The sequence below is a fragment of the Oncorhynchus keta genome, chromosome 10, assembly GCF_023373465.1.
Source record: "Oncorhynchus keta strain PuntledgeMale-10-30-2019 chromosome 10, Oket_V2, whole genome shotgun sequence".
Taxonomy (NCBI): domain Eukaryota; kingdom Metazoa; phylum Chordata; class Actinopteri; order Salmoniformes; family Salmonidae; genus Oncorhynchus; species Oncorhynchus keta.
The window spans coordinates 73,654,849-73,682,509 of NC_068430.1; the positions used below are offsets into that span (position 1 = coordinate 73,654,849).

The 27,661-nt window shown below is 43.6% G+C and overlaps 1 protein-coding gene and 1 long non-coding RNA gene across 15 annotated transcripts in view; one reads left to right on the plus strand and one right to left on the minus strand.

The window, feature by feature from the left end:
- Positions 1 to 341: 341 nt before the first annotated feature.
- Positions 342 to 27,240, minus strand: LOC127932345 (uncharacterized). Of its 14 annotated transcripts, XR_008144910.1 has the most exons (7): positions 27,132 to 27,240; positions 25,593 to 25,789; positions 5,288 to 16,548; positions 3,063 to 4,938; positions 2,950 to 3,006; positions 2,273 to 2,778; positions 342 to 2,215 (listed from the first exon to the last, which is right to left on the minus strand). It is a non-coding gene; the product is annotated as an uncharacterized LOC127932345 (long non-coding RNA). The 14 variants fall into 14 exon arrangements; XR_008144911.1 differs by lacking the exon at positions 2,950 to 3,006 and having other exon boundaries at positions 3,120 to 4,938; XR_008144909.1 differs by lacking the exon at positions 2,950 to 3,006.
- LOC127932342 (nuclear factor 1 X-type) overlaps positions 24,910 to 27,661 on the plus strand; it is a 164,895-nt gene continuing 162,143 nt past the window's right edge. The window contains 1 exon segment of the mRNA XM_052527915.1: positions 24,910 to 26,092. Coding sequence (XP_052383875.1) covers positions 26,090 to 26,092 — 3 coding nt within the window. The 5' untranslated portion in view covers positions 24,910 to 26,089.

Below are 27,661 nucleotides of genomic sequence, written 5' to 3' on the forward strand. Positions count from 1 at the left end.
AGTAACACTGTCTAACCTTTACTCAAACAGTAGTACTACTCACTTTTAATAACTAAATCCTATCTGGGCTCGGGGAGTAGCTCACTTACACTGTATGAACCTATGAGGCTGTGTGTGTGTGTGAATCCATGAGGCTGTGTGTGTGAACCCATGAGGCTTTGTGTGTGTGCGCACGAGAGAGAGAGAGAGAGAGAGAGAGAGAGAGAGAGAGAGAGAGAGAGAGAGAGAGAGAGAGAGAGAGAGAGAGAGAGAGAGAGAGAGAGGGAGTCCTTGACATAGAAGGGGTGTCCTCCACTGTGATCACCAGGTGTGTGTGCGCACGAGAGAGAGAGAGAAGAGAAAGAGAGAGAGAGAGAGAGAGAGAGAGAGAGAGAGAGAGAGAGAGAGAGAGAGAGAGAGAGAGAGAGAGAGAGAGAGAGAGACTTGTCTTGACATAGAAGGGGTGTCCTCCACTGTGATCACCAGGAAAGCAATGATGCCTTGCTGGGAATGGGATTCAGGAGCGGTATCAGAGCTCAGAGGCCCTAATTCTGTACTGGGAATTCTGCCATCAACACCCGTAACAAAATAAGTCCACTTTGGCTTAGAGGGGAGAAAGGTTTTGCTTTAGTGTCTTGGCCCCTGACTATCAGTTAGTCAAACATAAACAGATTTTTTTTAAACAGCAATGTTTATAATATACAGTAGCTGCAATAGGATGGTTCAATGCAGACTTTAAATGAAATAATATCAGTTTTCTTTCAACTACATTGAATGAATCAATTCCAGCCTCGTACCCGAGGTTGAATAGAAATGTAATTACATACAGTGACCAATAGAGACCACCAGAGGCCCAGAATATAGAGCTGTGAGATGAGAACTCACCACATATAGTATGGTTGCATGGGCCCAAGACCCTCAGCCCATTGTGTGTGTGTGTGTGTGTGTGTGTGTGTGTGTGTGTGTGTGTGTGTGTGTGTGTGTGTGTGTGTGTGTGTGTGTGTGTGTGTGTGTGTGTGTGTGTGTGTGTGTGTGTGTGTGTCTGACAGAGGTTTGTGTGTGCGTGTGCTCAGTGGTGTCTGAGTAAAGCATTCTGGGCATAGAGGAAGAGAGCCTAAGGAGTGGGTAGTGTGGGGAAGGGGAGCTACAGGAGATCATTGTTAGAGAGGGAGGAGTTGGCACTGAGAGAGAAAAAAACTATTTTAAACACTACTTGTTAACACATAGGCCTATATCGCCCCTAACCACAACATTTTATCTTATAGAATTATCATAGTTTAGTGTGAACGCTGTATGTAACCTTTCAGTTGTGTGTCAGAGGGAGGGAGAGTAAAGGAGAGAGAATGTGTGTGACTAGTCTGGTAAGCATGAGTTGGCCGGTATAATTGTATTCTCTCCTCCCTGGCATAGGCAACGTTCTGCGTTTCATATGAGGAGCCTGAGCGTTTAGACCAAGCTGGCACAAGACGCCTGACACACACACACACACACACACACACACACACACACACACACACACACACACACACACACACACACACACACACACACACACACACACACACACACACACACACACACACACACACACACACACACACACACACACACACACACACACACACACACACACACACAGACACACACACATACACACATACACACATACACACAAACAGCAACAATGGTGTGCTTTATAAGGTGCCCACCGATGTCATGGCAACCCCCATATCCTCAGAAAGAGGGAAGATGTTGTGTGCCAAATAAATGCCATGGTTACTTTTTTTTAAGATACCACGTTGCCCAGAAACCCTTTGAAGCTTATTAAGTGAAACCAGTGGGGAGAGAGAAATGGAGAGAATAAGAAAGAGAAGGAAAGGGAGAGGGGGGAAGGAAAGAGAGGGTTGAGCAAAGGAGAAGGGAGAAAGAGAAGCAGAAAAAGAAATAGGGAAAGAGTGACGGGGTGAGGAGGGAGAAGGGGAGAAAGAAAGTGTGAGGTGGAGATTGAGAGAAGGAGAAAGGCAGAGAGAGAAGGAGGAGAAGTGGGAGTGTATCCGGTTTCTGGGCCAAAGTGTGTCTTTGTTTTAAGGAAAGGACACTGTGAACCTGCCTAGAGAAGCAGGGAGGGGCAGCTAGGCTAGTTAGTGTGCTAACACTGTGAACCTGCGAACCTGCCTAGAGCAGCAGGGAGGGGCAGCTAGGCTAGTTAGTGTGCTAACACTGTGAACCTGCGAACCTGCCTAGAGCAGCAGGGAGGGGCAGCTAGGCTAGTTAGTGTGCTAACACTGTGAACCTGCCTAGAGCAGCAGGGAGGGAAGCTAGGCTAGTTAGTGTGCTAACACTGTGAACCTGCCTAGAGCAGCAGGGAGGGAAGCTAGGCTAGTTAGTGTGCTAACACTGTGAACCTGCCTAGAGCAGTAGGGAGGGAAGCTAGGCTAGTTAGTGTGCTAACACTGTGAACCTACCTAGAGCAGTAGGGAGGGAAGCTAGGCTAGTTAGTGTGCTAACACTGTGAACCTGCCTAGAGCAGCAGGGAGGGAAGCTAGGCTAGTTAGTGTGCTAACACTGTGAACCTGCCTAGAGCAGTAGGGGGGGAAGCTAGGCTAGTTAGTGTGCTAACACTGTGAACCTGCCTAGAGCAGCAGGGAGGGAAGCTATGCTAGTTAGTGTGCTAACACTGTGAACCTGCCTAGAGCAGCAGGGAGGAGCAGCTAGGCTAGTTAGTGTGCTAACACTGTGAACCTGCCTAGAGCAGCAGGGAGGAGCAGCTAGGCTAGTTAGTGTGCTAACACTGTGAACCTGCCTAGAGCAGCAGGGAGGAGCAGCTAGGCTAGTTAGTGTGCTAACACTGTGAACCTGCCTAGAGCAGCAGGGAGAAGCAGCTAGGCTAGTTAGTGTGCTAACACTGTGAACCTGCCTAGAGCAGCAGGGAGAAGCAGCTAGGCTAGTTAGTGTGCTAACACTGTGAACCTGCCTAGAGCAGCAGGGAGAAGCAGCTAGGCTAGTTAGTGTGCTAACACTGTGAACCTGCCTAGAGCAGTAGGGAGGGAAGCTAGGATAGTTAGTGTGCTAACACTGTGAACCTGCCTAGAGCAGCAGGGAGAAGCAGCTAGGCTAGTTAGTGTGCTAACACTGTGAACCTGCCTAGAGCAGCAGGGAGAAGCAGCTAGGCTAGTTAGTGTGCTAACACTGTGAACCTGCCTAGAGCAGTAGGGAGGGAAGCTAGGATAGTTAGTGTGCTAACACTGTGAACCTGCCTAGAGCAGCAGGGAGAAGCAGCTAGGCTAGTTAGCATACTAACGCTAATGCCAATCAGCTTTTCACTGACTATGCCAGTATTTGTTAGCACTTAACTGCAGTTTTTTTTTATTATTATATATTTTTTTAAATATCATTTGTATTAACTTTTGTGGCTTTTACAGAGTAAGAAAAATACACAAAACAAGGCAATAAAAACACTAGACACAGGAGAATGAAGAGCACAACAGACAGACAGACAGACAGACAGACAGACAGACAGACAGACAGACAGACAGACAGGACAAGACAGACAGGACAAGACAGACAGGACAAGACAAGACAACAATAAAAAATAAATAAAATACCATTAATCAGTATACAGATCATAGACCCACAATAAGCGTCAGACTACACAATCACAGAGGTCAAGTATGAGTACAAACCGCCTACATAAAGTAGATTTGTCCTCGAGTAGCTGAATCGCGCCAGGCCAGGCCTGACAGTCCTGAAATGGACACTTTGTTTTGACGGAGTTGGTTCACGAAGGGGTCCCACATCTTAAGAAATTGATGAGGCTTATTTAAAGTAGAGAAAGCCTCATTGGGAATGAAATCAATGGCCCTTTGTTCCCATTGACTTCTTGAGGAAGCCTTATCAGGTATCCACAGCAGAAGAATAATTTTTTTGTGCACAATGTAATAAAATGTGTAACATGTGCGTAAGGAAATCGAAGAGGCAGCTCCTCTCTAATTTCCGTCTAAAAAACGCTGCTCCCAGCTGGAGAGAGTGTGTTCAAGAAACGTTATGTATCTCCTGTAGAACCTCCGACCAGAATGGTTTTTATGTAACAACAATCCCAGAAACAATGAATAAGGGAACCTCCTGCTTCCTGAGACTTACTGTAAAGACAAGACACATTAGGTTTCATTCAAAGGGGTCAGTAATGAGGAACAATCATTGTGCCCTTCTAAATTTCGGACCTGTCCCCAGATAGAGAGATGTTCTTCAGCATGTAATGAATTGTCTTTAGTTACTTGCCTATCTTTGTCTGCGATATGTATAAACATTTACGGAGTGGGATTGTCCCAATAGTAGCTGATTCACCATTAAGCCAAGAGGCTCTTGAGTTTTCAATACTCTCAATAAAGCTCAGTTGAGATGCCAGTTGATAACATTTAAGAGAAGGGGCTGCTAGACCAGCTAACCTGGTAGGTAGAGTGAGATAGCTGTACTTCACCCTAAGTCTTTTCCTTGGCCAGAAGAAAATTATGATAGCACGGTCTAACTGGGTAAAGGTTTTTCTGGGAAGTAAAAGTGGGACCATTTGAAAACGGTATAGCAGGCAAGGGAGAATATTAATTTTGATAAGGTGAGAACGGCCTAACCACGACAGAGGCAGGCAACACCCCCTATGAAGATCATTTTGATAAGGTGAGAACGGCCTAACCACGACAGAGGCAGGCAACACCCCCTATGAAGATCATTTTGATAAGGTGAGAACGGCCTAACCACGACAGAGGCAGGCAACACCCCCTATGAAGATCATTTTGATAAGGTGAGAACGGCCTAACCACGACAGAGGCAGGCAACACCCCCTATGAAGATCATTTTGATAAGGTGAGAACGGCCTAACCACGACAGAGGCAGGCAACACCCCCTATGAAGATCATTTTGATAAGGTGAGAACGGCCTAACCACGACAGAGGCAGGCAACACCCCCTATGAAGATCATTTTGATAAGGTGACAACGGCCTAACCACGACAGAGGCAGGCAACACCCCTATGAAGATCATTTTGATAAGGTGACAACGGCCTAACCACGACAGAGGCAGGCAACACCCCTATGAAGATCATTTTGATAAGGTGACAACGGCCTAACCACGACAGAGGCAGGCAACACCCCCTATGAAGATCATTTTGATAAGGTGACAACGGCCTAACCACGACAGACAGAGAAGATCATTTTGATAAGGCAACACCCCTATGAAGATCATTTTGATAAGGTGAGAACGGCCTAACCACGAGGCAGGCAACACCCCTATGAAGATCATAAGGTGACAACGGCCACCTATGAAGATCATTTTGATAAGGTGAGAACGGCCTAACCACGACAGAGGCAGGCAACACCCCCTATGAAGATCATTTTGATAAGGTGAGAACGGCCTAACCACGACAGAGGCAGGCAACACCCCCTATGAAGATCATTTTGAATAGAGAGCAGGAGTGGGGTCATCTATACATGCATTTTAGCACAGGAGAGATTTGAATAGTCAAGTACGTGAAATCAGAGGGAGGCCATTGGAAAGGCTGATTGTTGAATTAACAGCCTGGGAGTCACCACGTGTCATAGCCTCAGACTTTATACCTAGAGGAAGCTCCTAAAGAGGTAATAAGGTCTACAAGTTTTGGAATAGAATTTCTACACGAGCAGCGAAACATCATCCGCATATGGAGAAATGTTATTGCCTTTGGTCCCTTATTGGATCTCACCTATAGCATCCTCCAGCCTTATTGCCACAGCTAATAACAGAACAGTCATTGGACAACCCTACCTGGTTCCATGTCCTAGTGTGAAATCTGACCCCTTTGGTGAGAACAGCAGCAGTAGGACAGGTGTCAAATACCCCTATCCATTTGATGAACTCATCTCCTAGTGTCATAATCAGATAGGTCCACTCGACCCTGTTAAAGACCTTCTCTGCATCAAGTGAGATCACTAAGGCCTCTGGGCTATATAGATTTGCATGTTGAATAATGTTTAGAAGTTTCCTTATATTATGCTACGAGTATCTGCCTTCGACAAGCCCCGTCTGGTCTATATTGATGAGTGAAGGGAGCAACGCTTCTAGCCTAGTGGCCAAGGTTTTGGCCAACAGCCGTACATCTAAATTCTGGATGAAAATTAGCCTGAATGACAGAGCCAATCATCAGCTGGTTTTCCCTTCTTTAGAATGTTATGATATGGGGGGGGGGGGGTTAGTGCTAGGACATAGACAAACACACTATCCAGGACACACTCCATCCATACTGAACCTTCAACACCTAGGCGCATACGCTGATTTCTCACACATTTACAGGCTTAAATCCGGTTACAGACCAGTTAACTAGGCCTGAGACCCCTAGACTTAATGAGTGCAACAATATTAGCAGGCTAGTTATTGGTTTCGTAACAAGAATCAAAGAGATATTCACCTCCTTCACCATCAAAGAGGACCGTTTAACTACAGATTGAACAAACGCTGATCATTTTATCCTCAGCTGTAACTCTCATGCTGTCGTGTTATGAAGCTACTTAAAGCAGCAATCAGCAGGAGAAACAATAACAAAGCTCCTGTTTCTGTCAAAAGCTGAGGGATGATGCTGGAGAAATGTAACCACTCAGATTAACATATAAAGCTATGGGACTGACCCTCCATGATGTCAACTTTATAGGTTTAACCATGTTTTGAGGCTATATAGTGTTGGTTTACAATTTACATTGTTTGCAAACATTGAAGTAAAACACGCTTATATTTTTGGTTCTGATGTGGTACGACAGTTGAACTAAGCTCATGAGGCATTTTTCCGTTGTGTTCTTCAAAAATCTATCGGTACGTATAATTAAGTGCAAAAATGGATGTAACAACTGCTGATTGCCACTTTTAAGTTAGCTTTGGCTTTGTTGCTTAGCTTTAACACATGTCAACATCACACCAGTCAGCACCCACTCAGCTCCCCATTGTAGCCTCCTCACATGCTAACATGAACAGACTGGCTTGAAAAAAGGTGTGTATTTATGAACTTTGTTTAAAATCTGTGCTCTTTGAGTGCGAGTCTGTGTGAAAAAAAATCTGTCTGTGTGATAGCCAGCCTGTGTGTGTGTGTTTCATCTGTAATTAAATCAGTCCATTTCTCCTCCCTGGGTTAGCGAGGCGCCAGTGGATCTGCCCAGGGAGAGACACACACACACACACACACACACACACACACACACACACACACACACACACACACACACACACACACACACACACACACACACACACACACACACACACACACACACACACACACACACACACAGCGAGACAGTTAGGCTCTGCCAGTTTCATTAGAGGTGATGGATGACCTCATGAGAAATTGGCCTTGTCGTCGACACTGCAGTTACACGTACCCACACTTCAAAGAGAAACACAAACTTCTGTGTTTGATAGAAAAAGACAGTGAAATAATGCATGCGTATGCGTGTGTGTGTCTGTGTGTCTGTCTCTCCCGCCCTTTCTATGAATACAACTATGCATACATTTAATTGCATGTGCAAGCATCTGCGTGTTGTGGTGTGGTGTGGTGTTGTGTGTGGTGTGATATGGTGTGGTGTGGTGTGGTGTGTGTGGTGTGGTGTTGTGTGTATCTCTGTGCATCTCTGCTTCAGTGCAGTGGGGGGATGGTATTAGAGTGTGTTCCCACTGTGTACTGACTCTACCAGAGGCAGCCTGGGCGCTTAGTTAGTGATTTTGGTGGACATTTCCATATTGCCCAGGGTCATATGGGCACCGTGCCCACTTCTGACGCTGTGTGTGTGCGTGTGTTTGTGTGTGTGTGTGTGTGTGCGCGTGCTGTGGGTGCCCGCTGAGGCGTGGGGAGATTAAAGCGGGCGCGCAGTGGCACAAAGGGCCTGTCTAGTGCTTTTTAATTCCCTAAATTAGGGCTTGTTGCCAACGCAGTGCCAACCGAGGCTGATAGGAGGGCTCCTGGTAGGGCTAACACTCCAGAACTGACTGGTACTACTAACTACTAACTACTAACTAGATAGGAGGGCTAACACTCCAGAACTGAATGGTACTACTACTAGTAACTACTAACTAGATAGGAGGGCTAACACTCCAGAACTGACTGGTACTACTACTACTACTAACTACTAACTAGATAGGAGGGCTAACACTCCAGAACTGACTGGTACTACTAACTACTAACTAGATAGGAGGGCTAACACTCCAGAACTGACTGGTACTACTACTACTAACTACTAACAAGTTAGGAGGGCTAACACTCCAGAACTGACTGGTACTACTAACTACTAACTAGGTAGGAGGGCTAACATTCCAGAACTGACTGGTACTACTACTACTAACTACTAACTAGATTGGAGGGCTAACACTCCAGAACTGACTGGTACTACTAACTACTAACTAGATAGGAGGGATAACACTCCAAAACTGACTGGTACTACTACTACTAACTACTAACTAGATAGGAGGGATAACACTCCAGAACTGACTGGTACTACTAACTACTAACTAGATTGGAGGGCTAACACTCCAGAACTGACTGGTACTACTAACTACTAACTAGATAGGAGGGCTAACACTCCAGAACTGACTGGTACTACTAGAACTAACTACTGCTCACTGACAGACAGGAGGACATACAGTGGGGCAAAAAAGTATTTAGTCAGCCACCAATTCTGCAAGTTCTCCCACTTAAAAGATGAGAAAGGCCTGTAATTTTCATCATAGGTACACTTCAACTATGACAGACAAAAATGAGAAAAAAAATCCAGAAAATCACATTGTAGGATTTTTTATGAATTTATTTGCAAATTATGGTAGAAAATAAGTACTTGGTCAATAACAAAAGTTTATCTCAATACTTTGTTATATACCCTTTGTTGGCAATGACAGAGGTCAAATGTTTTCTGTAAGTCTTCACAAGGTTTTCAAACACTGTTGCTGGTATTTTGGCCCATTCCTCCATGCAGATCTCCTCTAGAGCAGTGATGTTTTGGGGCTGTTGCTGGGCAACACGGACTTTCAACTCCCTCCAAAGATTTTCGATGGGGTTGAGATCTGGAGACTGGCTAGGCCACTCCAGGACCTTGAAATGCTTCTTACAAAGCCACTCCTTCCTTACCCGGGCGTTGTGTTTGGGATCATTGTCATGCTGAAAGACCCAGCCACGTTTCATCTTCAATGCCCTTGCTGATGGAAGGAGGTTTTCACTCAAAATCTCACGATACATGGCCCCATTCATTCTTTCCTTTACACGGATCAGTCGTCCTGGTCCCTTTGCAGAAAAACAGCCCCAAAGCTTGATGTTTCCACCCCCATACAGTAGGTATGGTGTTCTTTGGATGCAACTCAGCATTCTTTGTCCTCCAAACACGACGAGTTGAGTTTTTACCAAAAAGCCATATTTTGGTTTCATCTGACCATATGACATTCTCCCAATCTTCTTCTGGATCATCAAAATGCTCTCTAGCAAACTTCAGACGGGCCTGGAGATGTACTGGGCTTAAACAGGGGGACACGTCTGGCACTGCAGGATTTGAGTCCCTGGTGGCGTAGTGTGTTACTGATTGTAGGCTTTGTTACTTTGGTCCCAGCTCTCTGCAGGTCATTCACTAGGTCCCCCCGTGTGGTTCTGGGATTTTTGCTCACCGTTCTTGTGATCATTTTGACCCCACAGGGTGAAATCTTGCGTGGAGCACCAGATCAAGGGAGATTATCAGTGGTCTTGTATGTCTTCCATTTCCTAATAATTGCTCCCACAGTTGATTTCTTCAAACCAAGCTGCTTACCTATTGCAGATTCAGTCTTCCCAGCCTGGTGCAGGGCTACAATTGTGTTTATGGTGTCCTTTGACAGCTCTTTAGTCTTGGCCATAGTGGAGTTTGGAGTGTGACTGTTTGAGGTTGTGGACAGGTGTCTTTTCTACTGATAACAAGTTCAAACAGGTGCCATTAATACAGGTAACGAGTGGAGGACAGAGGAGCCTCTTAAATGAATAAGTTACAGGTCTGTGAGAGCAAGAGATCTTGCTTGTTTGTAGGTGACCAAATACTTATTTTCCACCATAATTTGATGTGTACCTATGATGAAAATTACAGGCCTCTCTCATCTTTTTAAGTGGGAGAATTTGCACAATTGGTGGCTGACTAAATACTTTTTTGCCCCACTGTACATACACAGAGAGAGAGATAGAGGCCCGTGTTAACATTTCCACTCACTCACTTGAATTATTTTGACTGTGGATGTTGTATATGGTATACAGCCTTAGCTAATTTCAGCAAGCGCATGTGCCACCCTTATTTACAATCTTGGTGTCATCACCATCTCCCCTCCCCCTAATACTAATGTGGCTCTTCAACTGTTTCAGAACAGTTCAGCACCATCCTGGTGTGTGTGTGCGCGTGCACGTGCATGACTGCTTGTCACTGTGTACACATGCAGTGCCTTCAGAAAGTATTTGTACCCCTTGACTTATTCCACATTTTGTTGTTACAGTCTGAATTCAAAATGGATTCAATGTATATTTTCTCTCACCCATCTACACACACAAATTGAAAACATGTTTTTAGAAATGTGATTATTATCCTGCTGAAAGGTGAATTTGTCTCCCAGTGTCTGTTGAAAAGCAGACTGAGCCAGGCTTTCCTCTGGGATTTTGCCTGTGTTTTGCTCTATTTCGTTTATTTTTATCAAAACAAAACTCCTTAGTCCTTGCCGATGACAAGCATACCCATAGCATGATGCAGCCACCACCATGCTTGAAAATATGAAGAGTGGTACTCAGTGATGTGTTTTGTTGGATTTCCCCCAACATAATGCTTTGTATCCAGGACATAAAGTTTTTGCAGTTTTACTTTAGTGCATTTTTGCAAACAGGATGCATGTTTTGGAATATATTTATTCTGTACAGGTTTCTTCTTTTCACTCTGTCATTTAGGTTAGTATTGTGTAGTAACTACAATGTTGTTGATCCATCCTCAGTTTTCTCCTATCACAGCCATTCAAATCTGTAACTGTTTTAAAGTCACCGTTGGCCTCATGGTAAAACCCCTGAGCGGTTTCCTTCTTCTCCAGCAACTGAGTTAGGAAGGACGCCTGTAACTTTGTAATGAATGGGTCTATTGATACACCATCCAAAGTGTAATTAATAACTTCACCATGCTCAAAGAGATATTCAATGTCTGCTTTTTTAAAAAATTCTACCAATAGGTGCCCTTCTTTGCCTGGCATTGAAAAACCTCCCTGTTCTTTGTGGTTGAATCTTTGTTTGAAATTCACTGCTTGACTGAGGGACCTTACAGATAATTGTATGTGTGAGGTACAGAGATGAGGTAGTCATACAAAACCACATTCAACACTATTATTGAGTCCATGCAGCTTATTATGTGAAGGGTTGAATAGTTGACTCAAGTCCTTTCAGCTTTTCATTTTTAATTAATTTGTTTGTTACCATTTTTGAAAACATAATTCCACTTTGGCATGATGGGGTATTGTCTGTAGGCCAGTGACACAAAATCTCTATTGAATCCATTTTAAATCCAGGCTGTAACACAACAAAATGTGGAAAAAGTCAAGGGGTGTGAATACTTTCTGGAGGCCCTGTATGTGCCTGAATGTATAAGCGTGTTTGTCTCCACTCTCTCCATGCCCGCGGGGTATTGGCACCCAGCTAAAGGGCCAGTGTGTGGACACAGGGGTGTGTGTATGTCAGGTCTCCAAGGCCCCTCCTCTCTCTCTCTGTGTAATCCAAATCCACTTTCAAAGGTGCTGCTCTGGCATTAATACATCATGTGACGCCATTGCCAAAGCCTTTTGACTTGCAATATAATTAAACCACTATATTCAAATTATTCATGTTCTCTATATTGATAAGTAACTAACTTATTTGTGCAAAGTACATTACAAATGCTTTAGCAAGCTGCAGTGATACTGCACAGCAGTTGTAAATACGAACATAAATGGTAGCAATAACTTACTTTCATGGATGATGGTGTGTGTGTGTGTTACGTGTTTAGCACGTGTGTGTGTTACGAACATTGGTGCCGTGACATCAGGACGTCTGGACCTTCCTCAGTACAGCGAAGCATTGTTGATGTATGGAACATTGCGCTTAAGGGTATCAATTGTGTATTCGTATTTGAAATGTATGTAGTTCTGTCCTTGAGTTGATACCTTTATGTACTGGTATGAGTGTGAATGGTAGAGCTGGTAATTACCAGGGACCTCAAGATACCATATTATCATTAGACTTTGGTGCCGATACGATTGTCACAATTCTATGTGTATTGCGGTTCGATATTGTGATTTTTATTGCGATTTGATGTTCCAGACATATTGCTCACCATGTCTGCTGCAGAGGGACAAGAGAGAGACATTAAATCAGGAGTTTTGACCAGTCATGGAAACAAGAGGGCTGAAAACATTTGTGTCCCTATTTAAAAAAGAAGATGGAGAACAAGCTATTAAGGAAAAATACTGTTGTTCTGGTGCAGGTACAGCCAACGAGCGCAAAAATAATAATATAATAATAATAATATTGTGATATTGTCGAAATGATACGATTTATCGTTAAAAAAAAACGATGTCCCGATATGTAACTGTATCGATTTTCTCCCCCCATCACTAGTGACTGTTGGACACTGCTGGGTGTGAATGTGGTGTAGCGGAATTAAGATGGAAATATAAGACAAGCTGTTGAGGTGGAAACCATGAAATAGGAAGTTTAAAGGAAGGAAACTCCAACCGATTCAAGGTTGCTGCGTTCACGTCTGTTAACTCTGATCACGGCTGAGATGAAAGCCTCAGTGGGAGCCAAGGACCTTAACCCTTTATGGGTGGTAGACTGCAACCCATTACACTATCTCAGCTAACCCGTTAAGGGTGGTAGACTGCAACCCATTACACTATCTCAGCTAACCCGTTAAGGGTGATAGTGTAATGGGTTGCAGTCTATCTCAGCTAACCCGTTAAGGGTGGTAGACTGTAACCCATTACACTATCTCAGCTAACCCGTTAAGGGTGGTAGACTGCAACCCATTACACTATCTCAGCTAACCCGTTAAGGGTGGTAGACTGTAACCCATTACACTATCTCAGCTAACCCGTTAAGGGTGATAGACTGTAACAAGGCTCAAGATTCAAGGCCTGGTTATTTCATGAATGTTGCATTGTACCTAAAGAATTCCATAGCGGGTGGTATCTGTAAAAAGTCTATACTTTACCCCAGGATACCCATTACGGGCGGTAACTATAGAAACAAGGTAGCTTCATTCACATCAGGGGAATTTAGCCAAAAGTGTCAGCCTATTTGCAACGCACCTCCTTGTTATTGCATTTTAATGTGTTACACTGGCATTCAGTAGCATTATGACTCACATGATTAATGAAGGCATTTTAGTGTGGTACACTGGCATTCAGTAGCATTATGACTCACATGATTACGAAGGCATTTTAGTGTGTTACACTGGCATTCAGTAGCATTATGACTCACATGATTACGAAGGCATTTTAGTGTGTTACACTGGCATTCAGTAGCATTATGACTCACATGATTATGAAGGCATTTTAATGTGTTACACTGGCATTCAGTAGCATTATGACTCACATGATTACGAAGGCATTTTAGTGTGTTACACTGGCATTCAGTAGCATCATGACTCACATGATTATGAAGTCATTTTAATGTGTTACACTGGCATTCAGTAGCATGATGACTCACATGATTACGAAGGCATTTTAATGTGTTACACTGGCATTCAGTAGCATTATGACTCACATGATTACGAAGGCATTTTAATGTGTTACACTGGCATTCAGTAGCATTATGACTCACATGATTACGAAGGCATTTTAGTGTGTTACACTGGCATTCAGTAGCATTATGACTCAGATGATTACGAAGGCATTTTAGTGTGTTACACTGGCATTCAGTAGCATTATGACTCACGTGATTACGAAGGCAGTAATGTATGAAAGCATGTATATTTTAATTTTAAATGTATGTAGTTCTGTCCTTGTCTATTAATGTTCTGTATTATGTCATGGTTAATGTTCTGTGTGGACCCCAGGAAGAGTAGCTGCTGCTTTCGCAACAGCTAATGGGGATCCTAATACAATATTAATGTTGGTGTGTGTGTGTGTCCACACGGATGCCTGTCCGCCTGTTCTAATCCCAGTCTCTCTCAGCATCTGGAGCATTGACACAGTTTAAAGGTCTGGCGATGCCCACATAGGGCTGGCCCATTGCGCACACACTCACACACGGCCTATCTGGGGCACCAGAAGGCCCGGGAACCGCCAAGGCAGAGGCTGCCCACGTTGGCACTGCCACTGGGGGGGCACTGCTGGCGCTCGGGGAGAGAGGGAAATGGCAAGGGTGTGTGGTGGGGCTGAGGGAGTGAGGAAAGGAGAGGGGGAGGAGGGGGCACCTGGCATGGGATAATCACCCTGGGAATGGTCCCATGCCCTCTGTAGATATCAGGGAGGGAGGGATGGGGAGGTGTTGGGGTGTTAGAGAAAGAGGGATGAAGAGAGAAGAGATATAGAGATAGAGCGAGGGGGTGTGGGGAGATGAGAGAAAGACACAGAGAGAGAGAGAGAGAATGGATGGGGTTGTTAGTGTATGTATTGAGAGAACTCAACACTTCACATGGGACTGGGAGTATGGATGGTTTTATCATGCTAATGCTCCACTCTGCTCTTAAAGGACAGGTGCTACTTCTCACCCATAACAAGCTGGCATGGGATGCTTGTGATGCCCTCTCTCTCCCTCTTTCTCCCAGTCTCTCTCTCTCTCCCTCTTTCTCCCAGTCTCTCTCGCTCTCTCTCTTTCCCTGTCTCTCGCTCTTTTTTCCCCTGTCTCTTTCTCCCTCTCTCTCCCTCTTTTTCCCTGTCTCTTTCTCCCTCTCTCTCCCTCTTTTTCCCAGTCTCTCTTGCTCTCTCTCTTTCCCTGTCTCTCGCTCTGTTTTTCCCTGTCTCTCCCCCCCCCCTCTCTTTTTCAATGTCTCTGTCACTCTACCTTTTACCCACAGCTGGCATCGGATGCTTATGGCACAACTACCCCCCTCTCTTTCCATCTCTCTAATTTTCCCCATACAGGCTGGAATTGGGTGATTATACCCCTCTCTCTCCCTTATCTCTCCTTCAGTCCAGGCCTCAGGTTGCATCAGGGTCGTCTCCCTCTCTCCCTCTCTCCCTGCTCTCCCTGCCCTCAATGTCCTGGCCCACTGAGGGCCTATCTCTCCCTGCCCTGGCCTGGCCCACTGATTTTTTTTTACCTTTATTTAACCAGGCAAGTCAGTTAAGAACATATTCTTATTTTCAATGACGGCCTGGGAACAGTGGGTTAACTGCCTGTTCAGGGGCAGAACGACAGTGGGCCCTGGCCTGGCCCACTGATGGCCTATCTCTCCCTGCCCTGGCCTGGCCCACTGATGGCCTATCTCTCCCTGCCCTGGCCTGGCCCACTGATGGCCTATCTCTCCCTGCCCTGGCCCACTGATTGCCTATCTCTCCCTGCCCTGCCCTGGCCCACTGATTGCCTATCTCTCCCTGCCCTGCCCTGGCCCACTGATGGCCTATCTCTCCCTGCCCTGGCCTGGCCCACTGATGGCCTATCTCTCCCTGCCCTGGCCCACTGATGGCCTATCTCTCCCTGGCCTGGCCCACTGATGGCCTATCTCTCCCTGCCCTGGCCTGGCCCACTGATGGCCTATCTCTCCCTGCCCTGGCCTGGCCCACTGATGGCCTATCTCTCCCTGCCCTGGCCTGGCCCACTGATGGCCTATCTCTCCCTGCCCTGCCTGGCCCACTGATGGCCTATCTCTCCCTGCCCTGGCCTGGCCCACTGATGGCCTATCTCTCCCTGCCCTGGCCTGGCCCACTGATGGCCTATCTCTCCCTGCCCTGGCCCACTGATGGCCTATCTCTCCCTGCCCTGGCCCACTGATGGCCTATCTCTCCCTGCCCTGGCCTGGCCCACTGATGGCCTATCTCTCCCTGCCCTGCCCTGGCCCACTGATGGCCTATCTCTCCCTGCCCTGGCCCAACTGATGCCACCCCACGCCTGCCTCCTTCCTCGCCTGAACTCTCTCTCTCTGTAGTGGGCACAGATGCCCATGTTGGCCTGCAACAGCTGTCTCACCATGTGGCACTACCAAGTGTTGCCACCCAATGGAGTGGGATTGGGTGAGGGGGAGACAGGGTGGTGGGGGAGAGGGTGTGGGGAAGGGGTCTGAGTTGGGATGTGAGGGGCCGAGTTCATGAATATTAATGTTGTGATCACAGCCGAGTTCTGCCCAGGCAGGATCAAAAATCCAGGCAGATCTCTGTCTTTTTCTCCCTCCATCTTTCTTTATCTTTCTTCATTTTTCTAATGTTCTGTCTTTCTAGCTCTTTTGCACTCTTCTTCTCTCTCCCTTCTCTCTCTCCCCTTCTCCTTCTCTCCTTCCCTCGCTCTCCCTATCTACCCCCCCTTCCCCCTTTTGCTCTCACTCTCTCCCAGTAGAGTCAGTAAAGGTGATGGACAGCGCCCATTTCTCCCCCGATCACAGACAGGAAGCCCCTGGAAACAGAGAGAGGGAGGGAAACGTCAAACGCCTGGTTCTCATTGGTCAAAGAGTTCAAAATACACAAACCGTAACCAATAAGAAGACAAGCAGTCATCTAAGGAGTGGGACACAGAGACAGAGTAGTTTCATCCAAAATATTTTCATCCAAAAAGCTATACACGAGAAGTGCCGAAAACAGACTAGAGCCAACAAAATGGTGGCCATCGAGTGACGGGCGGCGTCCATTTTGGGGCGAGATCATTTCAGCTTCCAGAGTATCTTAAATAATCCTCCTCCTCACCTCAAATAAAAATTATATTCAGAATTCCTGAAGTAACACTTACACTTGACTCCCCCCGACCCCCCCCCAATCTCTGATTTTGCTGATATGTCCTTTATTGAGGAAAAACGTACTCACAACGACTGTGATATGTTGTTGTCCCACCTAGCTATCTTAAGATGAACGTACCAACTGTAAGTCCCTCTGGATAACAGCGTCTGCTAAATGACTTAAATATAAATGTAAGTGAGTCATCTAAACCGCTAAATAAGTGGCATCATGAATTATTATTATTTTTTAACATTACTAAACCTACCAGGTGGTCGCTAATTCTAGCTACACATTAACAGTGGATGGGTGAGTTAGCTACCACCACACAATGTAAAGCATTATAATCTTGGTCACAGCTGAGTATATGCAATATTCAGAGACACACTTGTCTGGTTACACAAGACTAAGCACTGTGACAGCCTATGGCTTTACACAGTACATACATGCATTCTGTTGTAATAGAAAACAGATTGGAAGGAAAACTAATCAAAAGTGAGTGATGTGATGATGGCGTCACAGTTCTATAGCTACGGCATCAGGAGAGGAGAGGGGCTGTCAGAATGAAAAGAACACACACACACACACACACACACACTGGCCAAAACAGCAGGGGTAAAAGCTAAAGGGACCGCAAGAAGGATGGAGAGATGGAGGAGAGAAAGAGAGAGAGAGAGAGAGAGAGAGAAAGCGAGGGATGGGGCAGCAGATCAGAGAGTGTCTCTAGTGTCGTGCTCTCCCTTTAAAGAAGAGCCAGGAAAACAGATTAGGAGTCCACTCTTTTTCTCCTGGGGGAGCAGAGCACCCCCCCCCCCGAACACACACACCACACAGACAGAGACACACTCTTTAACACACACACACACACTGTAGACCCTCCACTGCACCAGTCCTCTTTACAAACAACAACTGTGTTGGCTAAGAGAAGCTGAAGCTAACTCTAACTGACCCGGCCCACTGCTTAGTTAATTAGCTTGTTTTCTCACGGCTGAACCGAAGACGGTTTGTGTGTTCCATCTCCTCCTTTGACCAACATGTGGACTTAGAGGTGTAATTACTGGTTTCTCTGCCCTGTGTCACGTTTGCAAACAGTTTATGGCTGTTTAATGGGAGGGAGTATTTACTTAGAAAGCCTACTGAGGTACACACTGCCGCTGTCGATGGCTCGGTTGCTCCATTTCAGGGGCAGGTGTCTGTGCATGAGTGCATCTTGTGGTTCTATTTCGGTGTATGAATGTTTTTATATCAAATAAAAAATGTATTTGTCACATGTGCCAAATACAACAGGTGTAGTAGACCTTGCAGTGAAATGCTTACTGCAAGCCCTTAACCAACAATGCAGTTCAAGAAATAGTTCATAAAATATTTACTAAATTAACGAAAGTTTTAAAAAATCTAATCAATCAAAAAGTAACACAATAAATGTACATAACAATAACGAGTCAATGTGCGCTGGTACAGGTTAGTCCAGGTCATTTGTAAAGTGACTGCATAGATAATAAACAGTGAGTAGCAGCAGTGTAAAAACAAAGGGGGGTGTTAATGTGAATAGTCTGGTGGATTAATTGTTCAGCAGTCTTATGGCTTGGGGGTAGAAGCTGTTGAGGAGACTTTTGGTCCTAGACTTGGTGCTTCGGTACCTCTTGCCGTGCGGTAGCAGAGAAAACAGTCTATGACTTAGGTGACTGGACTCTTTGACAACAGGAAGCTTGGCCCAGTGATGTACTGGTGTGTGTGCATGGCTATCGTTTGTCTGTGTGTCTGTGTGAGTGTGTGTCTGTGTGTGTGAGCACACGCGACAGCCTGCGTCTCCTAGTATCTATTCAGGTTTACAGAGCTGCCCATGGCAGTAGGTGATAAGCACCGGTCCAACCAGACTGTACCAGCCTGGACAGGCCTGTCATTACCAGGGTAGTGTTCCGTTTTCAACTCCTGGTCCTGTAACCAGAAATCTAGCAACCAGGAACTCAACTCACTTTTTTGCCTTTGAGTATTAGTTGTGTATTGGGTTTAGTGGAGTTTCACAGCCACGTGGTATTGAGTCTCACAGTGATGGGCACATACTTTATACGCTCTAAACCTAACTGTATCAAGCCCAGCCAGGTCACCTGGGACACAAATCAGTATTCAATGTCCATCCATGTCTGAGGAGGTCGGGAGCTGACATGTGAAAAGACCACTAGGGGTAACAGCACTGTTACCTTCAAGTAGGTTTGGGTTTTGCTAGGGTGTTGTGGACGAGGATGGGCGTAAGCATCTGCCTCTGGTGACAAAGGTTGTATGTTCGAATCCAGCGATAGAAAGTTGTTGTTGATTTTTGTGTTCAGCCTGTCCCAAACCTTAACCCTTACATGAACTATTCAGACTTAATGCCTAACCTTAAGAATTCTAAGTTCATGTCTAAACTTAACCCTAACCTGGAAAATTCTGAGTTAATGCCTAAACTTAACCCTAACCTGGAAAATTCTGAGTTAATACCTAAACTTAACCCTAACCTGGAAAATTCTGAGTTAATGCCTAAACTTAACCCTAACCTGGAAAATTCTGAGTTAATGCCTAAACTTAACCCTAACCTGGAAAATTCTGAGTTAATGCCTAAACTTAACCCTAACCTGGAAAATTCTGAGTTAATGTCTAAACTTAACCTTAAACACGTTTGGAACAACTTGTAAAGAGACTGTGAGAGCCTGTTGGTCAGCCAGCCAGGGGGCAGCTAGCAACCCTTGGTTGGCCAGTAGTGCCTCTGTTTCACTTTGTTTTGTTTTTTCTCTCCTTCCCCCTTTCTCCCTCCCTCTCTTTTCTGTTACTCTCACTGTCAGACTGTAAAGGAGATGCAGACAGAGAAAAGGAGAAATGGCCAGAAAAGCCGTCCAAACTCCATCCAGCCAGAGAGTGAGATTTGTAATGCTAGACAACACTCAGTCAGTCGCAATGCGATGCTAGAATAAACCCCTCTCCCTCTCAGCCTGCAGACAAACAGGCCCTTGTGTGTTCCAGGGCCTTGTGTACGCCCCAAATGGCACCCAAACCCTGTGTAGTGCACTACTTTTGAACACTGCCCTATGGGGGATAGTGTTCCATTTGGGACGAACGACCTTGTGTGGGATATGGCACTTCTCCCTTCTCACAGCTCTGTTGACCAGTCCCAAACAGAGGAGGAACACACAGTATAGGCCTGCTAGGCAGATCAGATTTGGTTTGGGGTTTTAATGTTGAAGGCTGAACTCTTGTCTTTATCTTGATTTGATTGCTTGAGGGAATTTTGAGATAGGCCTGCTAACATGACCGTGTCTGTATGGATCTGTAATGTCAGGGTGGGGATTCTGTATGTCGGAGACCTCTTGTCAAGGCCACATCGGCAGTCATCATATTTCCTCATATCCGTTTGGTCTCCTGTGTGTTTTACGTTTGCTCTTAGTAGGTCCATCGATATGAAGTTCATGTTAATAATTCAACTCTAGATAGAAGATGTCCTGACCGAAGGCCCAGTTTGAGGGCTGAGTCTCTGTGTGTACACCTGGATGAGATTAGTGTGGATCTATATTGTTCAACTGCTCACCTATACTAAATGATATGATGAGCAAAGTGGTGAGCCCGTTCCTGGTGTGAGGGAATATGTAATTCAGTAATTAATACATCCACGTGTTTTAGGAAAGGTGATAGAAATATGTCTTTCTCAACACTGACACTTGCCCTCTATGCTGCAATAACATGTTGTGCCTTGTTTTTTCAGAACAACAGGGCACCTATCCCATAACTTTTTCTTCCAGAACTAATTTGTCTAATCGATAAAGAGCCAGAGAAGTTGAAAGAGGGTCCCAGCTGAACGTTCCGCTCTGACCGTTCCATATACCGCCGTCACTCGAGCTTCCAGCCAGTGAGGTTTTTAAGACTCATAGCCCACATAATGGCTGGTCTTAAAACAATGCGGTCGCGAGAGATGGGGGCTGCGGTAACCGCTGTGCACCGCTAACCCTTAATTACCTTTAATTAGTCCAAAGCTTCCTCTAATTGACGCGTAGAGGGCTCGCGTTAAGGCTTGCCTTTGCTCTTGCTGTGTGGAGACAATTAGGCCGTATTGCGTCGGCACAGCAACAACAGTTCAAATGTTTGTTTTTTAACTCCCTGGAATATAGTATTATTTCGATATTTTTTAAGAGAATGGTTTGGCCCCATGTTGTCTCCGTCCAAGTGAAAACAAACTATTTGAAGCCGTTTTTACCAGCATTGAAGGCTTACAGTCTTAGTGTTATTTTCTCTTCTTGGCTAGGCGGCCTAGCCCAGGCCTAATAGTGTTTGATAAGCCAAATCAAGCAAATCCGAATTAGTTTATTTATGACTTTATCCCAACATCTTAAAAACATTATTTCAATGTTTTTATAAACAAATAGTTTTCATCTACCAAGTTTCAAGTAAATAATGTTAATCACATATACATAAAAATAGGGAATGATTACTATAATACAAAGGTTATGGACCTACAGCAACAGCCACTGAACAGGGTAAAACTGGAGGGGGGCATGGAGACTTCATATTGCAGGAATAGATTATATTATGCCTAGATTAGAATATATTATAATTATTGATTCTACTGTCAAATCATGAAAATACAATTTTGAGTGCAGTTTCATCCCTGCCACACTGAGTTGTGAATATAGGACAGCCAGCTTCGCGTGTATGCATGCCATCAACAAGCCTTGGCCACTTAAAAAATATATAGTTATTAATTATTCATCTGTCAGTTGTCATATTTTTGAGAGAAATTTCACTACGTTTTTCATTGAAATTAGTGTGTTTATTTCCACATGTGACAGAGGTTTAGTATTTATTTAAAAAAATATATAGGCTATGCGACATGAGTCCGACTCATTGCAGTGCCCTCGTGCACAATGCACTGCAGAATTTACCACCATAATAGAGGTTCCTATTTTATATGCATTTCTATAGCCCCGATACTGCAGGCATATCCAGTCCTATTGGTCCAAGTTCTTGCATTAATTTATCGTCATACTGAACATTTTTCGATATAGCTAGTCATTATTCGTTTTTCTTCGTTCGTTTAGTCTTAATGCAATATACATTTTTTAACAATATTATTTTCAACAAAGTGTTTATCTTTCAGATGGGATATTTTACGAGTTGATTGCCACATTTTTTACTTTAAAATTATTTTCTTTAGAACCGTTTTATTATACCTAGAATTGTGCATATTGTTAGTATTTTTATTTATTTTTATTTCAATTAATACAAAGAATAGATAAGTGTTTAAAAAAAGGACCATGAGAATTAACCATAATATCACACATGACAAATTGCTTTGGAGGTAAATTCGGTTCCTCAACTCTTAACCTTTAAATATTTGTTGAACAAAAGTCATTTTTCGTTTTTAGATGTGTCATTATTCTTCTGAAATGTGTAACAGTAATACATTTGTTTGCTGAATGAAAACTATTGTCAAACCGGTTTCTAGGGGGTTAAATTGAAACTGGTTATGCTAAATTGATATTGTGACCATGAAGAAATATAATTTGTAACGATGGAGTATATAAAGGATTCATTCGTAGATATACTTTACTGTGTCAACGAAGAGGCAGCTTCTCAATTAGCACCTGCGTGTGAAATATAATATGATGTTCGAAATTCTGTAAAGAATTATAAAAAAAGACTGAAATAACTTATAAAACACTATGTGCCAGTTAACGATGAAAATCCAATGCATTGAAAATGAATGACTAAAATAATTAAATGCCCTTATTGTAGGCTTTGGGAAGTATGCAAATAATTTGTTATAAAATAATACTGTATATGAATTAATAAGGACTTGCCCTAGATAATTAAATGGACAACATATTTTGAAAATAAAATTGTGTATAGTTATTCCAAAAAAGGCTATAGCTGATAGACTATTACAATTAACAGTTAAACTAAGTGACATTTTCATAGGTCTGATACATAAACAGTGGGTCATCTCATCTTCACAACTAAGATCCTATTGTCAATATATCATCATAGCCTGCATGCTATTTAGTGATCGAAGTTGTATTTATTAGCCTAGTTATTGTTTAATATTTGTTATTGTGGTAAGCTATATTCTATCGGTGAAATGACCTACAACAGACGGCAAAAGAGGAACGATTGGAATTTGGAATCTCTATTCTATTTTGATTGCTTCAGAGAGAACATTTGTCTACGGCCTGTGAAAATCAATATTACCATGGTAAAATAATGTTGCCAAAGATAGACATATTTGAGAGACATTTATCACAATGTTTTTGTTTTGTTTGTTAAAATGAGTTAGGGGAAATAACTGGCCTAACTGTGCGAGGATTAAGTTCAACTCTGTTTGTCTTTCGTTTCCAGGCTACACTCCTCAACACACTGCAGTCTATTTCTTATGTTCAAAAGCAGAGCATAAACTTTGAGGGAAATGTTTTGTCGCGTTCTTGACAGACTTTCTCCCGCACCACCCTCCCCCCACACCTTTTAACCCTCTCGTGTTAAATGATAACTTAAATCATAATTCAATGAATGAATAATAGATGAGGCCAAATGCGTTGGGAGGTCAATGTTCAATAATTCATCACGCCGTTATGTTACTCCTGATGTGATGTGCTGCAGGAATGTCATTGCGTGTCTGATTGAATAGCTCCAAATGATTTCATCTCAAACAAACCAAAGATTAGACCTCAACGTATAAAAAAAGATATATTTAGCGTATCAAAATCAATGTATTGTTTGTATTGGTCCCCACCCATGTTGATGGTTGTATTTCTTAGGCCTCGGCTATATGTGGCATGTCTGGTTGACCAGCTCCAGATTGGAGTCCGGATAGTATCAACCTCAAAATAATAACAAAATCAGTGAACATTTATCGTTAAAAGGGATTATCGTTTTTTAATCAAAACGACATAAATAGCCTATTTAGAAGTTGTTGTTTTTTTTTACGCATGTGGGGAGGCCTTTTTGTGGTGTGTGTGTGTGTGTGTGTGTGTGTGTGTGTGTGTGTGTGTGTGTGTGTGTGTGTGTGTGTGTGTGTGTGTGTGTGTGTGTGTGTGTGTGTGTGTGTGTGTGTGTGTGTGTGTGTGTGTGTGTGTGTGTGTGTGTGTGTTTTGTGTCTTCAACCTACGTTGAAAATTTGAGCGGCATATCAGTCCAATATAACCTTTTGAAAAACTGCACGAACTCCCGAAAAGAATAGTCACGCAGGACAGACACAGAACAATAAACCATTTATGTGTTAAAACCCAACTGCATGGGTTAAATTCCATTCCTGAATTCAGTAATGTCACATCAATTGTCCTGCACCTGTTAGCTAAATAAACTTAGGTAGATGGCCTAAACTTTCCTCAGCTTGTGTCTTGATAGTCAACTTTCTGTGATACACTCTTAGAAAAAAAGGTTCTGGACAGAACCAAAAAGGGTTATATTGCTTGCTTCATATGGCACCCCTAAATGTTCTATATAGAACCGTGTTGTAGGGTTCTTTGATCAGAACCCCAGGGGTTCTTCTTCACTGAACCAAAATTGGTTCCATATAGGGTTCTATGTGGAACCAACTTCGGTTCTAGAACCTTAAGGGGTGCCGTATATGAAGTAAGCATAGAACTATTTTTGGTTCTATCCATAACCCTTTTTATATATTCCAATGTGGGATATTCCAAATTCAATTGCTATTGCATCCATGATCCATACATATTACATATCATTTTCTATGGGCTCGGAACTTTGAGGCGTTTTTATGAGAACGTCTGGGAAGGCCTCGGAGCGCGCGCTGCCTCATCTCACCAAATGTGTGGCACTGCCAAAGGACGCGCAAGGCCGCGCACTCTGGCCACTTTAGAAACTGTCGCTGACCCAAATGACCTAGAAATACGTCATTATTTTGAATGTTGGCATAGTTATTAGGTTTCTATCGACTGCAGTTAATGAATGTCACTATGAAACACAGGGCAAAGTTCCAAGTTGAACTAACTACCTGTCCTGACCTGACCTGGACTATTCCACGAGCCTACACCTGACACCTCTATCCTTTACTCATCTCCCTCTTTCTCTCTCCGTTCCTCTGCGGCTGGTAACGGTAGCGCAAGACAGTACAGGCAGCCCGTAATCCCCGCTGCCCGTGATTTAGCCCGAGCCCGCATAATGCTCCTAAACCCCCAGCTGCTACCCTGGCCACTTGCTCCCCGCGACAGACTGCGAACAGTTCGCGTTATTAATAATTCAACCAACTCGACGCTTCCACGAGACCACGACCGGCTGATCGCTCTGACCGGCCCCGACGCTAATAAGGCTATACAACTGCCATCATTCTTATTCCATTTTAAAGGGACATTAACCTCATTTTGTGTAGCTGATTTTGGGGAATAAACCGCTATCAGTATTGATATTGGAACGTAGGCTACGGCTATCGCATCAGTAGGCAGCATTTTACACGAGGATTTCTCGACAGGTCTTTGTTGCTGCGGTGTAGGCATTTTGGTATCTCGGCAATGCAATAACGATTTTGAAGACGTCTCTTTCATCTCGTACGCTTTGAGGAGGAGGAGGCGTGGGACCAGGGGACTCTCCGATTGTGGATCAAGAGTGAGAGAGGGGGACAAGGGGAAAGCAGAACGAGAAGACAGACAGTTGGAGGAAGAGATTGGGGTGTTAGTTTGGATACACATTTTGGAAACGGGAGCAGAGAGCTGTTATTTTGAAGGTGGAGAAAATACATAAACACAAACTTACTTTCTATCTTATCTCCGTCCACACAGTAGTTTACCTATTTGTGAGACGTTTGTTGGTGGTTCGGCGTCTCTCTCACGTCACTGATTAGTTGCAGAACTTTCTTTCACTGCTCGGTGTTGAAGGCACAGAACTTGGACTCGAACATCTCCCGAACTTCTTGGCCCGTCGACGAGCGTTGACGATGGATGCAACTTGTGCTAACAAGTGAAAAGAAGAATCCAGAATCACTAGGGGAAGTAGGGAGTCTGCTGCTACGCTGTCCTTCCTTTCCTTTTCTCTCGCAGAAGAGAAGACTAACTTTTTCAAAGACCGTTTTCTGGGCCACAGGCCGACTTGTTTAAAGGACTTGTTTTTGCTTCCGGTAACACCGAAGAAAAAACAGAGTCGCGCTCTCTCGCCCTCTTCTCTCCCTCTCGCTCTCTCTCACTTTTTTTGGAAGCAGAATTTTTAAAGTAAAATGGGTCTTTGAGAGAATTGGCACATCTCCCTGCGCTATAATGGTACGTGCTATGTAAATTAATATCATCACCGGAGAAAGCCTTTCAAAGCATTGCCATATTATTTCTAAGGTTGATATGTAGAATACCTTTACACTTTAACAATATGTTACAATTACAATTAATTTAAGAGGGGACTTATTTGATTCACGTCAGTCTAAATCTACATCTCAGTCAAAAGAGGAGTATTTGTTATTGATTAGACTAATTACTTTAGTGCCGACAGGTGTATTATTGTATTATTTAAGTCATATTATTTTATTTCGTGTGTGACTGTGTGACACTAAACGATCAAAAGTGAAGCACCACAATGCAAGCAAAGCTCACCTGTATCCCCGATGCTTGCTATAATTGTCTACTATAATTGTCTAGACAAGTGGTAACTACTCCGTTTTGTTACTGTGATGTGTCTGACTATCATAAACAGCTTATTATCCCACATGTATTTTCTCACACTCTTTTTATTTAAACCACTCTTTTTAATTAAATGTAGGCCTGATATTATTTATATTATAATTTATTATAATACATTATTTAACATTTATTATAACATTTATAATATTTTGCCTATATGCCTATTATTTATTATTATCGAAGTCAAAATAAATATGAGGCTATATAAAAATATAAAAAATAAACATTGAGAACAAAATAGTCGTCTGAATATAAAACCCATGTGATGACGAAGTGGCGGGATGCTGGGTCTATTCTGCGGTGGTTAGCCTACATCAAAAAGAATAACCAACGACGACAGCATGTTTTATCGTTCTATGAGAGCAGTTTGACAGGCCAGAATATGGGACAGTGCGGGTGGTTCTTGTGTGTCGGAGACCAAATGTTCAACCTTTTAGAAGCTTCATTGTCTGGGGTGCATCTCTTTCAAATCAAATAATGTGTATTTGTCGTGTATGTGTATACAGATTAGCAGACGTTAAAGTAGGTGCAGCGAAATGCTTTTGTTCCTAGCTCCAGCAGTGCAGTAAATGTCTAACAGTACAATAGGCCTACTAATACACAAATAATCCCGATCTCTTTCTCTTACTTGCGGAATCGTCTTTTTTTCCCCTGTAGCATGTCGGTTGTATTTTCTTCAATGGGTCGGCTAATTGAGTTGCGTAGTTGATGACACTTCATATAGGCTCCCGAAAAGGGAGGGGGAAGCGGGAATAGATTCCCCCTCAGTATTGGTGTGTTTATAGTTCATAGGCCCGTTCAAACCATCCAATGAAAATCAGACTTGTTTTTTTTTGTTGCCAGAAGCATGTGGTTACTTTACCACAAGCTATAATAATAATATGCTAATAATAACGATAATAATATATGATATGGAATCAAATTTAAATTAATAATATAAATTAATAATATAGCCTAAGATATATAGCACATAACATACATTGTGTGTACAAAACATTAGGGATGCCTGTTCTTTCCTTGACAGACTGACAAGGTGAATCCCAGGGAAAACTATGATTCCTTATTGATGTCACCTGTTAAATCCAATCAGTGTAGATGAAAAGAAGGAAACAAGTTAAAGAAGGATTTTTAAGCCTTGAGACAATTGAGACATGGATT